This window comes from Hemitrygon akajei, chromosome 13 (assembly GCF_048418815.1).
Source record: "Hemitrygon akajei chromosome 13, sHemAka1.3, whole genome shotgun sequence".
Lineage (NCBI taxonomy): Eukaryota > Metazoa > Chordata > Chondrichthyes > Myliobatiformes > Dasyatidae > Hemitrygon > Hemitrygon akajei.
In genome coordinates this window covers 80,141,105-80,159,238 of record NC_133136.1, presented here as the reverse complement: position 1 = coordinate 80,159,238, position 18,134 = coordinate 80,141,105, and the positions used below count along the sequence as shown (strand labels likewise).

The 18,134-nt window shown below is 42.8% G+C and overlaps 1 protein-coding gene across 1 annotated transcript in view; it reads left to right on the top strand.

The window, feature by feature from the left end:
- Positions 1-18,134, top strand: part of ncapg (non-SMC condensin I complex, subunit G) — a 61,649-nt gene that overhangs the window by 25,316 nt on the left and 18,199 nt on the right. The window contains exons 13-15 of the mRNA XM_073064940.1: positions 2,308-2,418; positions 6,630-6,749; positions 11,489-11,728. Of these exons, the coding sequence (XP_072921041.1) occupies positions 2,308-2,418; positions 6,630-6,749; positions 11,489-11,728 (471 nt within the window). The remainder of the gene's footprint in view (positions 1-2,307; positions 2,419-6,629; positions 6,750-11,488; positions 11,729-18,134) is intronic.

The window sequence follows — 18,134 nt, the reverse complement described above, 5'->3', positions numbered from 1 at the left end:
TATTTTTATCTAGCTGTGTTATCAACGTAGACCAGTGGTCCCCAACCTCCGGGCTGCAAAGCATGTGCTACCGGGCCGCAAGGAAACAATATGATTTGGCGATATGAAACGATATGAGTCAGCTGCACCTTTCCTCATTCCCTGTCACGCCCACTGTTGAACTTGAATGCACGTGAGGTCATCATTCGGTCATTAACCTACAACTACTCAATGAGTAAAAAAATAAACGTCACTTGAGAGTTTCTTTGGAAGAGGTGGTAGGGGAATAAAAGGCCTAACGATGATAACACAGAGACAGCTGAGGCCGAGACTGCAAAATAAAACAAAGCTTTCTTCAACAGAAAATACGCCGAGTTGTACATAAAATATGGCTTTAATGCGACTGGTGACTCGCACGCTCCAAGCCCCCTGTGTGTGATATGTGAAGACAAGCTGTCTAATGAGGCAATGAAGCCCTCAAAACTGCTTCGGCACCTTGAGTCCAAGCACCCTGCACTTAAAGACAAACCCGTTGAGTTATTTTGAGTGGAAAAAACGTGAGCAAGCTGGACAGAAGCAAGTGCTGAGAGCCACCACCTCCACAATTGCTGCTGCTCTGAGAGTGTTGTACTTAGTGGCTAGCCGTATTGCTGAAGTGAAGAATTGATTCTGTCTGCTGCCAAGGACATGTGCCGTGAACTGTTGGGAGAAGCTGCAGCTAACAAGATGGTACAGGTTTCTCTTTCAGCTACCACAGTTTCAAGGAGAATCGATGACATAGTGGAGGACATCAAAGCACAGCTGTTGGAACGGATTAACGAGTCACCATGCTATGCTATCCAGGTCAACGAGTCTACCGATGTCGATCACAAGGCAATACTGCTGGTTTATGTGTGATGTATATTTCAAGATAATGTGCACGAGGATATGTTGTGTGCACTGCCGCTGCCAACTAACACAACTGGGGCAGAACTATTCAAGTCTTCAAATGACTACATGTCAGGCAAACCGGACTGGTCATTCTGTGTTGAAATATGCGCAGACGGGGCTGCAGCTATGACTGGACAGCTGTCTGGTTTCACTACCCGAGTCAAAGAGGTTGCTCCTGAATACCAGTCTACATACTGTGTCATACACAGGGAAATGCTGGCTAGCCGAAAAATGTCATCTGATCTTAACAGCGTATTGAGTGACGTTGTTGAAGTTATCAATCACATCAAAGCTAAAGCCCTTAACTCATGTCTGTTTGAGCAGCTTTGCAAGGAAATGGGTGCACAGCACAAATGCCTCCTCTTTCACACTGAAGTCAGGTGGCTATCAAGGGGGAGAACCCTGGCCAGGGTTTTTGAGTTAGGAGAGCTGCTACAGAGATTTCTTTCAGGAAAAAAGTCACCACTGGCAGCACACTTCAGTGATTCGGAGTGGATAGCAAAACTCGCTTATCTGTGTGACATCTTCAACCTGCTCAATGAACTCAATTTGTCACTTCAGGGAAGAATGACAACTGTCTTCAAGTTGGCAGATAAAGTGTCTGCTTTCAAAGCCAAACTGGAACTGTGGGGACGGCGAGTGGACAGGGGCATATTTGACATGTTCCCAACATTAGCTGGGATTTTGGGAGAGACTGAGGCTGCACTGTCCTTCTCTCAGGTGGTGTGTGATCACCTGTTCCATTTCCAACATTATATCTCTGCGAAGCGGGGTTTTCTGCAATGAATGCAACAAAAACTAAACTGCGGAATAAATTGAACATAAGGAACCCCCTTCGAGTATCGCTGTCTTCCATCACCCCTCGATAGGACCATCTTGTTGCATGGAAACAAGCCCAGGGCTCCCACTGATTCAGCAATATTGGTGTGTTGCAATGATTTTATATGTTCATATGAGGAAAATATGTGCCGTGTGTTTAATGTCCAAGCGTTACTTAAAATGTTATGATGCTATTGACTTGTAAGTGACTTATAATTGACTCATCACTATAATTCATGCGAGGAAAATATGCACTGTGTGTTTAATATTAAATTTGTTAGATAGCCCCTTTTAGAAACGAAGTTGACTGTGTTAGCCACTTTATAAGTGACTTATAGTTGACTTATCACCTATATTCCGGTCGTGATTAACACCCCACCCCCATCGGCCGGTCCGCGGTGCAAAAAAGGTTGGTGACTCCTGATGTAGACAGTGGAAGTAAATAAATTTATTAATATCTTGGATCTAGTGAAGGCTTCACATCAAACCTGAAAGGCTGTTTGTTATCCACAAACTTTCATGGAATAGTTAAATTGATATTATTTTCTTGTGTTTTCTCTTTTATTTCTTCATAATTAGGATGACCCTGAAACAATGTTAAAATGCCTGATCATGTGCAATGAGCTTCTCAAAGAAATGACTGTTACAAAGGGTCTGGGTTCAACCTTGAATGGAATCACAGAAGCTTTGGTATGGCTTTCATTTTTACCCCTTGGTGTCTTAACTCTATCTTGATTAGTCTGCAAATCAAACGTTCTGGATTGAAGTGAGATTTTAGGAAGTGTATTTTGTTCTCAATGCCATGAAAAATTTCTATATAAGATTGTGAAGGGTGAGAGGTTATTAAAATATTAAAAATGCTTAAATCTTATTAATTTAAATTTTAATCTTCTGGTATCCATTAAACTTTTTAAAAAATATGCTAGAAGTAGTGCTAACCCAAAACTTGAAAATTCAGACAACAAAACCAATGCAATAGGACTGTGCAGCAATTTTTATGTGTTTCTGAAATGTAGGTATTGTAAGCAAAGTCAACATTTAATGTCTGTCCCTAATTGTTATGAAGGAAGTGATTGTGAGTTGAAGGTAATACATTTCCAAATCAAGATGACATGTGACTTGGAAAAGAACATGTCTGTGATGCCATTTCATAGTTCCAGTTGTCTAGAAGACGTGAATTCTGTAATGGTATGTAATACAATTAGTGTTTATGTGGTAGAGGCAAATGTTCAAGTGCCTATCAAATGGTCACTTTGATCTGGATGGGTGGGACATACATTTAACTAAGCTTATCTAAATGGTGGAAAGAAATTAATTACAGAAGTGTGAAAAAAGAACAGTGAACTGCCATCAGAATCCACCTGAAGCAGATGATTTGAGCAAGAAAGCAATGGATAAATCTATTTAATCGTGTCCTTATCAATCTGTTTGTCACTAGAACTGTTCCCAAGTTATTTTGCAAACTGTGTATCTAATCTGCTGTGATGGCTCAGGACATCTGAATGCCTAACTGGAGAAGGTAGTGACTCAGTGATACCAGAACCAAACACTTTGGGTAGGGGAGCAAAATATAAGGGTGTACCCAAAAGTTTTGAGTGGGTGATCTCACAATCTTCCAAGATCACAAGACATAACAGGAGCAGAATTAGACTATTCGGACTTTAGTGTCTGCTCTGCCATTTGATCGTGGCTGATTTATTATCTCTCAAGCCCATTTTTCTGCATCTCCTCATAATATTTGACATCCTTATACTAATCAAGAACCTATCAACTTCAACTTTATGTATGCCCACTGACTTTGTCTCCACCATCATCTGTGGCAATAAATTCTACAGATACACTACCCTTTGGCTAAAGAAATTTCCTCTTCATTTCTGTTATAAAGGGACGTCCTTGTTTTCTGAGGTTGTGCCCGCTAGTCCTACACTGTTCGACTATTGGAAACATCCTCTCCACATGCACTGTATTTAGGCTTTTAAATATTCAGTAGGTTTCAATGAGATCCCCACTCATTCTTCTAAAAAGCAGCAAGTACAGGCTATGAAACTTTCCTCATACATTAACCCTTTCAGTCCAGGATCATTTTTTGTGAACAACTTCTGGACCCCTCCAATCTCTGCACATCTTCTCTTAGATAGAGCCCAAAATTGCTCACTAATACTTCAAATGTGGTCTTGTCGAATACCTTTTAAAGCCTCAGCAGTACATTCTGGCTTTTATATTCTAGTCCTCTTGAAATGAATGTTAATGTTGGACTTTGAGTCAGTAATAAATGTAAGTTAACCTTTAGGGAATCCAGCATTAGAACTCCTGAGTCTCTTTGCACCTCCAATTTCTGTATTTGTTCAACCAACACACACAAAATGCCGGTGGAACGCAGCAGCCCAGGCAGCATCTATAGGGAGAAGTACTGTCAACGTTACAGAGGCATGAGAGGGGAGCTGGCTATAGGTGGTTGGAAGTGGACACCAGCAGGGATGACAGTAGAACAGCAATGGCTTGAGTTTCTTGGGTGAGTTCAGAAAGTGCAAGATAGATACATCCCAATGAAGAATAAACATTCCAAAGGGATGATGAGGCAATATTGGCTGACAAGGGAAGTCAAAGACAGCATAAAAGCAAAAGCGAGGGCATGTAATAGTGCAAAAATTAGTGGGAAGTTTGAGGATTGGGAAGCTTTTAAAAGACAACAGAAGACAACTGGAAAAACCATAAGGAGAGAAAAATGAAATGTGAAGGTAAGTTAGCTAATGATATTAAAGAGAATACCAAAAGATATTTCAGATTTCTAAAGAGTAAAAGAGAAGGAAGAATGGACATTGGACCATTGGAAAATTGCACTGGTGAGGGAGTAATGGGTGACAAAGAAATGGTGGATGAACTTAAGTATTTTGCGTCAGTCTTCCCCATTGAAGTCGTAGAGGTATGCCAGAAATTCGAGACTGTCTGGGGTCAGAAGTGAGTGTAGTTGCTTTTTCTATGGAGAAGGTGATTGTAAAGTTGAAAGGTGTCAAGGTAGATAAGTTAAACTAGACTGGATGGACTATACCCCATAGTTCTGAAAGAGGCAGCTGAACAGAATGTGGAGGTATTAGTAGTAATCATTCAAGAATCACCAGATTCTGGCATAGTTCTGGAGGACTGGAAAATTGCAAATGTTACTCCATTCTTTAAGAAGGGAGGGAGGCAGAAGAAAGGAAATTATAGGCCAGTTAACCAGACTTCAGTGTTTGGGAAGACATTGGAGTCTATTATTAAGGATGAGGTTTCAGGGTATTTGTTGGCACATGATAAAATAGGCCAAAGTCAACATGCTTTTCTTAAGGGAAAATCTTGTCTGACAAATCAGTTGGGATTCTTTGAGGAAATATTAGGCAGGATAGACAAAGGAGAATTAGTGATATTGTTGTCTTGGATTTTCAGAAGGCCTTTGACAAGGTGCTGCACATGAGGCTGTTCAAAAAGATAAGGGCGCATGGTGTTACAGGAAAGATACTGGCAAGGATAGAAGATTGGCCGATTGGCAGGAGGCAAAGAGTCAGAATAAAGTGGGCCTATTCTGATTGTCTGTCAGTGACAAGTGGATTTCAGCAGGGCTCTGTATTGGGAGCACTTCTTTTCAACAATTTGGATGACAGAATGGATGGTTATGTGGCCAAGTTTGCATATGACAGGAAGATAGGTGGAGCGACAGGTAGTGTTGAGTAACCAGGAACTCTGCAGAAGAACTTGGGCAGTTTGGGAGAATTAACAAAGAAGTGGCAGATGGAATAGTGTGTATGGAAATGCACTTTGATGGCAGAATAATGGCATAGACTATTTTCTAAACAGAGAAATTTCAAAAATTGGCTGCAAAGGGACTTGGGAGTCATTGTGTAGGATTCTCCAAAGGTTAGCTTGCAGGTTGTCGGCGCAAGGAAGGCAAATGCAATGTTAGCATTCGTTTCAAGAGGAATAGAATACAAGAGCAAAAAATGTGATGCTGAGCTGTTATAAAGAATTGGTCAGGCCACACAGTGTATCGTGAGCGGTTTTGGGCCCCTTATCTATGAAAAGATGTGCTGGCATTGGAGAGAGTCTGGAGGAGGTTCGTGAGAATATTCCTGGGGATGAAAAGTTTAACCTAAGACGGGCATTTGATGGCTTTGGGCCTGTACTCACTGGAGCTAGAAAGAATGGGGGTGGGGGGGGGTGGGAATCTCATTGAAACCTATCGAATATTGAAAGACCTAGACAGCGTGAATGTGGAGAGGATGTTTCCTTTTGTGGATGAGCTTAGGACCAGAGGGTCACAGCCTCAGAGTAGAGGGACATCCATATAGAACAGGGATGAGAAGAAATTTATTTAGTCAGAGGGTGGTGAATCTTTGCAATTCATTGCCTTGGCCAGCTATAGAGGCCAAGAGATTGAGTATATTTAAAGCAGAGGTTGATAGGTTCTTGGTTAGACAGGGCATTAAAGGTTACTGAGGGAAGGCAAGCAAATGCATTTGAGAAGAATAATAAGGCAGCCATGATGGAATGACTGAGCAGATTCGGGCTGAGTAGCCTTATTCTGCTCTTCTGTTTTATGGTCTTTTCAAAAGGTGTAGAGGTTGGTAAGTTAATTGATGCATTGTAAATTACCCCTTTGTGTAGGTGGATGTTGAACCTGAAGGAAATTGAGAGAATAAAATGGCAGTAGTGTAAATGGGAGCTTGATAATTAGCTTGGACTCAGTTGGCCAGTTGTTTTTTTTTGTGTGAGGGAGAGGATTTAATTTACTTTGTGTGTGGTTGTGACCCTTGCTGGTTTTGATTTGAATGCCATTTAACTATACCTTTTAATTGTTATAGATCAATTGCATTAAAACCATATTTTAGAATATTGTATTTCTTTTCTCTCCAATACATTTCTTTTAGATACTACCTAGTATCGCAAATGTTAATCCTGCTGTAAGAAATATGGCAGTCTTATGTTTGGGTTCATCTGCATTGCACAATAAAGATTTAGCACTTCAACATCTGCCATTGTTATTGCAGGTAAGTAATGGACTGGTCTGTACTTGAGTAAATATTTCATTTCAATACCTTGGTTGTGATTTACTGGAATCACTGAGTGTTGTAAGGATTGTCAGGACAGCAATGTCTCATCAAACGCTTTGGGAGGGAAATCCAAAGAATCATATTCATAGAGCACCAAAGCACAGAAACGGGTCCTTCAGTCCATCAAGTCCATGCCATCTTGTTTTCCCACTTAGTCCCTTCAGCCCTCACCTGGACTGTAGCCCTCCATACCCTTCATCCATGTCCTTATCCAAACTTCTATTAAATATTGCAATTGAACCCACATCATTCCACTGACAACTTGTTCCACACTCTCACTACCCTCTCGAGTGAATAAGTGTCCCTCAGGTTCCCATTAAATGTTCCACCTGTTTCATATGACTTTCAGGTCTAGTCTCACCAGTCCTCAGCAGAAAAAGCCTATCTATTTACCCTATCACTGTCCTTCATATATAATTTTGTATTTCTCTAAGACCTCCCCTTATTTTCGTATGCTGCAGGGAATAAAGTCTTAACCTTTCCTTATAACTCAGGAGGTCCTCAAGTCCCGGCAACATTCTTGTGTGTTTTCTCTGTACTCTTTCTGTCTTGATATCCTTCTTGTAGATAGGTGACCAGAACAGCACAGAAGTGACCAAATGTGCTTCACCAAAGTCTTATACAACTTCAACATAACATCTCATCTCCTGTACTCAGTACTTTAATTTATGAAGGCCGATGTGCCAACAGCACTCTTTATAACCCTATCTACCTATGACACCATTTTCAGGGAATTATGGAGCTGTATTCCCAGATCCCTCTGTTCTACTGCACTCCTCAGTGCCCTACTGTTCACTGTGTAAGTCCTCCCTGGTTTGTCCTCCCAAGGTGCAACATCTCACACTTGACAGCATTAAATTCCATCTGCCATTTTTCAGCCCATTTTTCCAGTTGGTCTAGGTCCATCTGTAAACTTTGACAGCCGTAATGGGTTTAATAGGTTGTTCAGGTGGACAAAAAAGAATTCTGAGGGCTACAAACACTCAGCACTGTTTACAGTTCTGTCACCTGCCCTAACTCATTCCCTAAGAGGAGATTGAGTGTCGCACTCCCTCTCATTGGGGCTTTGCATATTGATTAAGAAAGTTTTCCTAAACACATTTGGCAAACTGTATCCAATCCATTCCTTTTACAGTATAGTAATCCCAGTCAATAAGTGAAAAGTTAAAATTATCTACTGTCACACCTTACTTATTTTGCTATCTCTACAAATAAGCTCTTCTAAATCTTGCTGACTATTGAATGGTATATAGTGCACACCTGTTAACTTGGTTATCCCCTTCTTATTCCTCAGTTCTATCCATATTGCCTCAGTAGACAAGCATCCATTTTGTTTTCACTGAGCACTGCCATGACATTTTCCTTTCACAAACAAGATAAAATCTGCAGATGCTGGAAATCTAAGCAGCACACACACAAAATGCACAAAGGGTTTTGGCCTGAAACATCAATTGTACTCTTTTCCTAGACACTGCCTGGCCTGCTTAGCCTCAAGCATTTTGTGTGTGTTGCTCTGATGACACTTTCCTTGATGAGTAATGGCTCTGACCCCTCTATCATGTTTAAAGTAACGTAACCCCAGAACATTGAACTGCCAGTCCTGCCCATCCTCCAACCAAGTTTCACTGATGGCTCCATCATTATAATTCCATATGTTTATCCATGTTCTAAGTTCAGCTGCATTACTGACAATACTTCTTGCATTGAAATGCTGTATATGCAACTCAGCACATTAGATCCACTGTGCTTGGCCTTTCATTTTCTATCTTTGCATGTAGGCTTTACAACCACTCACCACTCCAGCCCCCAGCCCCCCCAGATATTCCACTTTATGTCCTGCCATTTTGTTTCTTCCTGCCCCAGCAATACTAGTTTAGTCCTCTGGAGCAGCACAAACAAACCTTTCCAGAAGGATATTGGACCCTTCCAGTTTAGTTGCAAATCGTCCCATTTGTACAGTTCCCACCGTCCCTGGAAGTTAGCACGTGACATGGGTAACAATCCTGAGATCACTACCCTGCAGATACTACTCTATTACTTGGCATTCAACTTCCTGACAACACACACAAAATACTGGAGGAACTCACCATGCCAGGCAGGGTCTATGGAAAAGAATTCCTCTCGACTGTACTCTTTTCCATAGACGCTATCTGGCCTGCTGAAATCCTCCAGCATTTTGTGTTGCCTGGATTTCCAGCATCTGCAGATTTTCTCTTGTTTGTGACTTAACTTCCTAAACTCACTTTTCAGGACCCTGTCACCTTTCCTGCCTATGCCGTCGGTAGCAATGTAGACCACAACCTCTGGGTGCACAGCCTCCCTTTTAAAAATGCTATGGATTTGATCAGAGGAACCTTTGTCTCTGGGAGGCAACATACTATCCAGGAATCTCCTTTCTGTCCCCCTAACCAGTGAATCCCCTATCACCAAACACCACTGCTTACCCTTTCTCCCTTTTTTTTCCCCTTCTGAGTCACAGAACCAGACTGTGCCAGAGGCTGACTTCTGTGGCTTTCCTTTTGCTAGGCCATCCCCTCCAACAGTATTCAAAACAATATACCATACTTGTCATTGATGAGAACGACTGCGGGGGTACCCTATTCCCTTTCCCTCTCCTGACAGTCACTCGGTTATCAGTAACTGCCTCCCTGTTCCGCTATTTTCCAAATGATCTGTGGATCATCCAGTTGCAGTTCCTTAATGCAGTCTGTAAGGAGCTGCAGCCATAAGCTCTTGCAAGTGTAATCATCGGGGTCACTGGAGGTCTTCCTGACTTTCTACATCCTGCAAGAGGAGCATGCCGCCACCCTGGGTTCCATTCCCACTGCTCTACTGATGCAATAATCGAAAGAAAGAAAAAAAACTTAACAGAAACCTGCACCTTAGCCTCTACCTCTTGAGCCAAAACTTCAGCTGTCCACTCTAATCCTGTCCAGTCACACTATGGCACTTTGATTAAAGGTAACCTTTTTTTAACTGGCCCTTGCAATTTGCCTAACTACCCATTTACAAATATGAATTCATATTTGTGCCTCCTTTAGGCTCCACTACCTGAAAATGAACAGAAAGTCTTGACAGAAACACTTTTTAAAATAATATAAGCAACACCATGAGAGGATTGACTAAATGTCGCGCTTCTGGTCACTTACTTAAATTTTGTTAATCTGATGATTGGCTCTCGGCTGCATCATTTTGGTGTTTTTTGGCTCTATCTCTATCTCTCCTTTCCTGTCACTAGCATTTCTTAGCAGAAATGATGGGCAGAGTAATAGAGAATAGATCGACATGTTTTGCAAAGCCTGACTTGTTTCCTACTTTTATCATTCTCTGAATACAAAGGAAAAGCAGATGATGCCATTTCCATATTTAACAATCTTTTGAATTTATTTGTTTTTATAATAAAATTTTACTGATCACATGCTGTACTCTTGAGAGAGACCCAAAAATACAAGATCTAATGAGCCACTAACTTAAGCCATCCAAGATGTGTGCTGGAGGAAGCTGTGCGAATACTGGTACCAGCAGTGTCTTAATAACAGACTGAGTTTGCTTGATGACGTTGAGCTTGCTTGATAGATTTTTGAATGTCCACAACAAATTTTCAAACAACAAAAGCCAAGAGCATGGTTATCAGATGCTACATTTTTACATGGTCTTCATGTGGGCTAGAGTTGCTTGTCTCAAACTGTAAGGCTGAAATCCAGATCTCTCTCTGGCCCTTGACTTTGTATTCTGAGTTTTTACAAGACCTGCCAATAAACATTTTGTGTGTATCCATCAGCTTTCTGTAGGCTGTTTGTTCAGAATGTACATCTGCAGTGAAACCTGTATACATCTTTACCTGTGAGTGAGTGGGACTTGGGCTTTCCTTTCCCCTGGTCTAACTAGGAGCCACTCAAACCCCAAGAATAATTTCATACTGATTTTGTCTCAATGTTAATAGCTAAATTAAGTTTGTAATTAATTATGGTGACTATAAGTGTCACATAGAGTTAAGGATTGTAAGGTTATAGGGTGTGAGGAGGATTTGGTATGAGAATACAGACATTTTCAAGGTGTTCAGTAACTCCTACTTCCACAAACCCCCATCCTATCCCCCACCACCTTGTCCTTAATGGCCAATGATTAGCAATAATCCCTTCACTAGAATGAGGTGATACAACTGCCACCATGCAGTATCTTATGAAAGAGATTTTAGGTGTGACTGTCTCCTCCTGTCACTTTCACATGTGTGAGAGCTTCTTGATCTACAGCTGATGCCAGATAATGTGTTCACTGTACATCTCCAATTGCCAATGGCTTCAGTGCAATGTTGGAAAACAGTAAAACACTCATTCTTATCTATTACGTGATACCTCTCGGGTCAGAATGAGTTCCAGAATGCCTGTCAGAATTCTATGTAGCCACAGTGAGGCTTCACTTTCGAGAGATGCAGGCTGACTTTTGTCATTGCCAATCATAACATTCGAGCTGCTGCTGAGTCATTGAAGAGTATCATACATATTGCATGCACCAATCATGTAATTGAGAAGGCAACGTGAAATTAGTGTACTGCCTCCATAAGAAATAATCACACTTTCTTTCTTTGCAGCTGTTCTCAGTTAAATATTCAATTTGCTGTAGTGACTTTCTTCTAACTAAATAAACTCTAATATGTCTTTTTTGTACATTTATAGATAACTCAACTTGATGAGGCCAGGGTGAAAATCAGTGCACTGCAGGCAGTTTTTGACATTCTGCAAGTATTTGGGATTGAGGTTTTCAAACCTTGTAATGACACATCACAAGTTTCCCAAAATGAGGAGATTGGCAGTGAAACTGAGAAATCAACATCTGAAGAAGTAACAGAGAATTCTTTGGAAACAAACACAGTTAGCAGTATCCTTACACTGCTTTTGGGATACTTAGACAGTGAGGTAAGGATTACCATTGACTTTTGAAATTGAGTTTGTTGTATCTGGATGGTAATGGAAAAAAATCATGGGAGAGTGAAGTTTTGAATATACATGTTTTATGCATGTAAAATTGGATCATTTGCAACATTTCTGCTTTAATGTTTTGAAGAACACAAAAAAAGAAATGCCCTGCTCTGCCATTTGGTAAAATGCCCCTTTGCAGTTTTTTGTATTTTTTTTCCCCCTGTTTTTACAAATTCATTCATCGTCTACCTATTGCCACCTTGCCAATTCACTAACCCTGACTGTATACCCCTTTGCAAGTACTTTGTTTCCTCCTTGAGGCTTAGTTCTTCAATGCCCTACCATTTACCATGTATATCCTAATAATCCAAATAGGACATGCATGGTAAATGGTAGGGCATTGAAGAATGCAGTAGAACAGAGTGATCTAGGAATAATGGTGCATAGTTCCCTGAAGGTGGAATCTCATGTGGATAGGGTGGTGAAGAAAGCTTTTGGTATGCTGGCCTTTATAAATCAGAGCATTGAGTATAGGAGTTGGGATGTAATGTTAAAATTGTACAAGGCATTGGTAAGGCCGAATTTGGAGTATTGTGTACAGTTCTGGATCACTGAATGATAGGAAAGATATCAACGAAATAGAGAGAGTACAGAGAAGATTTACTAGAATGTTACCTGGGTTTCAGCACCTGAGTTACAGGGAAAGGTTGAACAAGTTAGGTCTTTATTCTTTGGAGCGTAGAAGGTTGAGGGGGACTTGATAAAGGTATTTAAAATTATGAGGGGGTAGATAGAGTTGACGTGGATAGGCTTTTTCCATTGAGAGTAAGGGAGATTCAAACAAGAGGACATGAGTTGACAGTTAGGGGGCAAAAGTTTAAGGGTAATACGAGGGGGAGTTTCTTTACTCAGAGAGTGGTAGCTGTGTGGAACGAGCTTCCAGTAGAAGTGGTAGAGGCAGGTTCGGTGTTGTCATTTAAAGTAAAATTGGATAGGTATATGGACAGGAAAGGAATGGAGGGTTATGAGCTGAGTGCAGGCCAGTGGGACTAGGTGAGAGTAAGCGTTCGGCACAGACTAGAAGGGCCGAGATGTCCTGTTTCCGTGCTGTAATTTTGTTATATGTTTATATAGTTGTCTAAGCCACAGCGTAATATTATGTGGATTGTAAATGATTGTTAAGTTACCTTTGCTACCGTCTGGCATTTGGACAATTCCTAAGGAATTTGGGATGGTTATCAGTAATTATGCACCATCTCTACAGCTAACTGCTTTTACAATATTAGGTCAAGATATACAGTCGGCCCTCCTTATCCACGAGTTCCGCATGTGCGAATTTAACCAACCGCGAATCGAGAAAACCCGGAAGTGCTCTTCCAGCACTTGTTGTTTGAGCATGTACAGATTTTTCTTTCTTGTCATTATTCCCTAAACAATGCAGTATAACAACTATTTTACATAGCATTTACATTGTATTAGGTATTATAAGTAATCTAGAGATGATTTAAAGTATACGGGAGGATGTGCTTAGGTTATCGTGGATCGGGTTCGAAAAAAAATTGGTAGTTCTCTTACTAAGTAAGTCGGAAAGGTACATCCGGTATTATTTAGCGTAAGTTAGCCGAACGTTTGTCTTAGTATTGTTACGAAAACCCCGTAACCAGGTAACTTACCAGCAAAGATAGATGGATCAGCTGAGTCGGATGCTACTATTTTCAAACGTTTTATTCAATAAGGGCACAAACGTATGGTTAATACAAAACATTCAAATCGTCAAAACTCAATCTAAAACACCGGTGTAACCATAATCAATCAGAAATAGGCTCTTTCGTTGTCTAGGGTATATAATACTGAGTCCAATTGGAAATATAAAGAGTCACTCTGAAGTCTGCAGGCTTTCGGTTTCACGTGTTGGAGAGAGAGAGAGATAAAACGGAAAAACTTGCCGTTTACATCCGTGTAATCAGGGGAGCGATCTTCCCCGTTGTTAGTTAAAAGCGATCTTCCGTTGGTTCCAGCCACAAACCCCGCATTCGGAATTTAACGCACGTGGCTTATTTCAAAATGGCTTCCCGTTCCCACGGGAAGCGTTATCGTGCTTCTTGGTGTCTCCTTGGTGCGTCTGAGGGTCGTCCTCTTTCAGACCCTTCTTTATACTGCCTCACGGGATCTCAGGTGTCAATCAGGTTGCAGGTGGTGCAATCTCTCTCTCAACCAGCCCACTTTGCCCGAGGGCTTTACAATGTCCCTGCGAGTTGGCACGTCTGCAGTTCCCAGGTGTCTCCTGAGAACAATGCCACAGTCACCAGCTTTTGTCCCAGTGGAATGTCTTTCCATTTCCTGTGTCCATTCAGCCTGTCTCTCTCTCTCTCTCTTTTGGGTCATTGACCCCCCCTTTTCTAGGGCTCTTGCAATTCTCACAAAGGAGGGGGCTGGTATCATAACACCTCCCCTCTTAAAAAGGTTTTTACCAGCGGTTAAAACCCAGAGTGGTACAGTCTTACAGAAATTTTGAATCTAATACAGAGTAATACAGTTATACATTCAAGTCAGCATCTAAACAGTTAACAAGTACAGTGCCCCTTTCCTTTAATACCTTAACCTCGTGTGCCCTACTAACGCCTGGTAGCATCAAACTTCAGCTCAATAACCACCTTATTTATTTGCTTTCTTCGGCAACATAACTAAGGAGGTGTGATCTTAGCTTACATACATCTACAAAGGTTCATGCAAAAGACAAATTTTTATGCTACTTTCAAACTTAACAGTCAAGCTTCCATGGGTGTTGTCTTTATTATTCACATACTTTGTCAAAATCCCTTAAAACCGGCTTCTGCTATTTTAAAAATCGCGCCCCCATTAACCCTCGCCTTTTTTCCGGTTAATTCCCTCGTGGCGATCTTGGGCACCCTGGCGAAATAAGCTTTCGCCCGCTCCTTTCATAGGAGTTATTTTGTCAGCGTGTTCCAAACTTAGACCACCCAATTCCTTAATTTTAGGCCATTTGTCGTTTTCCTCTTCAGGACCCGTCATGCTATTAGTTTCCAATTTAAGATCCGCAAGCGATCTCGCTTTGTTCAGACAGCATTTCAAATTCTGCCTTTTCACAGCACCCTCTTGAATAACAATAGCGTGTGGGGCACCTTTACATTCCAAATCAACCTGTAATTGATTCGCAGGCACCGTGTTACCAAGCCATTGTCTCTGCAGCCTGGTTGCTGCTTCTGACATCAATCCAGACATTAAATTTTCTTCCTTTGATTTGGGAATTACAGATTTCCCGTCTCCCTCCACAACAACAGTTATCTCCCCATTCGTAAACTCCACATTAACTCTGAAGACCCCCTTCTGTACAACCCTCTGGGAACTCACACTTCCCAAGGTTAACCCCTTTTTCCCCGAACCAGGTCTATCTGACTCACGAGGACGGCCGCCCCGTCCCCCTGAATCAAACACCTCAGACTTCCCCTGAGCTCTGTTACCAGGTTCAGCACCACGTGCGCCCCCATCTTGGACACACTCAAACGGGACATTGGCCCCTTCCAGGCTTTCAATACCCGTACCTTTTTCAAATTCTAACGTCCCCCGATCCTTCCAGTTACTCTCTAGGCAGCCCCCCGTTGGGGAAGGCGCAACCCTGCGAGCTGAAACAACCTCCTCGGCCATTTCAGCTGACTTCTCCACGGCAAGGGTACCCTTCTCCTCTAAGACTGCCCTCATTTCACTCTCGGGACCATCGAGAACATCTTTAGGACTCTCAACTTCTCCAAACAATTCTGCCAAACCAGACAGATCAACCACGTCCAACTCTGGACGTTTTAACAGCTTTATCCGTTTCTCATCTTTATTTCCTACCTCTAGGACCTTTCTCTTCACTAAGGGGAGGGCTATCTCCTTACCCTTACCCCATTTTACTTTACTACCTTCCGTTTTACCACCCTCTGAACCCTCGTGGTGTAGGGTCGGTAAAAACGTCTGGGCCAATTTCAAACTGCGCGCGGTCCCAGTCGCCGCTCTCGACAGGCTGCGAGTGACCGCGCATGCGCGATAGCTCGGGGACTCCATGGGCGGGGCCTCAACTATCAGGGCGGTTCCCATCTTCCCACCCGCGAGGTCATTACCCAACAGGAGGTCCACGCCCTCCCCCGGTAACTCCGGCAGGACTCCTAGCTCCACAGGTCCCGACACCAACTCGCAATCGAGAAAGACCCTATGCAAAGGCACGACCGTGATCTGGTTCCCGATTCCTCTCAGGGCAACCTCCCCCGTCCGAGGGCCGAAATTTAACACATTACGGCTAATTAACGATAGTTCCGCCCCCGTGTCTCTCCAAATTCGTACAGGGATGGGGGGGTCCCCTTCCCTCAAAGACACGGTTCCTTCGGAACTAAATGTCTCCCGCCCCTCCGGTACTCCATCTACCTGGGGCCCTCTTGTCAACGTCCTGATTACCACTGAACGCCCGATAGGGATCGCTGCTCTCTCCCTCTCTGGCTCCTTTCTCAGAGCAAAGCACATTGATGCAATATGTCCCACCTTTCCACAATTAAAACAGTTTAAACCAGGAGATCTCCAGGTTTCCTGTCTGTTATCCTCACTTTTTGTGCTAGCTCCCGGTGGAGTCTCTCCCTTAGCCGGCGGACTGTCCCTACCATTCCGACGGTCTCTCGGGTAACTTTTTGGCGAGGAAAACTTTGTCTTGTGGGTTAGGGCATATTCATCTGCGAGCCTAGCCATCTCTGAGATGGACTGATTCGTCCTCTCATTTAAATACATTCGGATCTCTTCCGGAACGCAACTTTTAAATTCCTCAATCAAAACTAGCTCCCTGAGACGCCCATAGTCCTCGGCCACCTTTTCAGCTGTGCACCAACGATTCAAGAGCACACCCTTCTCATGGGCTAGCTCGGTATACGTTTGATTCCACCCTCTTTTTAAATTTCGGAACCTTTGTCTATACGCCTCAGGTACTAACTCGTAACCTCGGAGAATGGCCTCCTTTACTTGATCATAATTCCCGTCCCTTTCTGTGGGCAGCGCGGCATATACCCGCTGTGCTTTTCCCCGTAACACACTTTGTAACAACGCCACCCATTGCTCTCTGGGCCACTGCTGATTCTCTGCCACCTTTTCAAAGAGCAAGAAATAACTATCAACATCCGTCTCCTCGAACGGGGGGACCAACCTCAACGCCCGACTAATATCAAACCCCTCTTTCTCTCCCCCTTGAGTTCTTCGCTCTTGTTTTCGCCTGTCCAGCTCCAATTCATAGTTCCTCTGTTTCTCTCTCTCTTCTGCTTCTAGCTGCTTTAGTTTGAACACCTGCTCTCTTTCCCTCTCGGCTTCTCTTGCCCTCTCGGCTTCTCTTGCCCTCTCGGCTTCTCTTGCCCTCTCGGCTTCTCTTGCCCTCTCGGCTCTCTCGGCTTCTCTTGCCCTCTCGGCTCTCTCGGCTTCTCTCTCTGCAGCCTTCTGAGCTGCGTCTATTTCTAGCTGCTTTATTTTAAACTCATGTTCCAGCCTTGCTTTCTCCAACTCTGCCTGATTTGTCCCACTCACTAATCTCCTTTCGGGAATATTTTCCAAATCCTCAGCTGTAAACACCTTCTTCCCAACGTAGTGCTGTTGTATGACCCTTAGCACTTCCTGCTTTTTCATTGCTGGCTTCACCGCTGTGAGGTCTAAGGCCTGCGCCAAACTTACTAAGTCTGATTTTGTAGCCTTCCCTAGCGCCTCTACCGTCGGGTTTCTCATGAATTCACCCACATCCATCTTTGCTGGTTTCCCGTCTGACTACCTGCGTAACCAGATTTAAGTTTGGACTTACAGCCCGATTCACTGACCTCCCCCCTTTTTGGTGTCAAATCCCGAGACGAGAACCCCACTTGTTACGAAAACCCCGTAACCAGGTAACTTACCAGCAAAGATAGATGGATCAGCTGAGTCGGATGCTACTATTTTCAAACGTTTTATTCAATAAGGGCACAAACGTATGGTTAATACAAAACATTCAAATCGTCAAAACTCAATCTAAAACACCGGTGTAACCATAATCAATCAGAAATAGGCTCTTTCGTTGTCTAGGGTATATAATACTGAGTCCAATTGGAAATATAAAGAGTCACTCTGAAGTCTGCAGGCTTTCGGTTTCACGTGTTGGAGAGAGAGAGAGATAAAACGGAAAAACTTGCCGTTTACATCCGTGTAATCAGGGGAGCGATCTTCCCCGTTGTTAGTTAAAAGCGATCTTCCGTTGGTTCCAGCCACAAACCCCGCATTCGGAATTTAACGCACGTGGCTTATTTCAAAATGGCTTCCCGTTCCCACGGGAAGCGTTATCGTGCTTCTTGGTGTCTCCTTGGTGCGTCTGAGGGTCGTCCTCTTTCAGACCCTTCTTTATACTGCC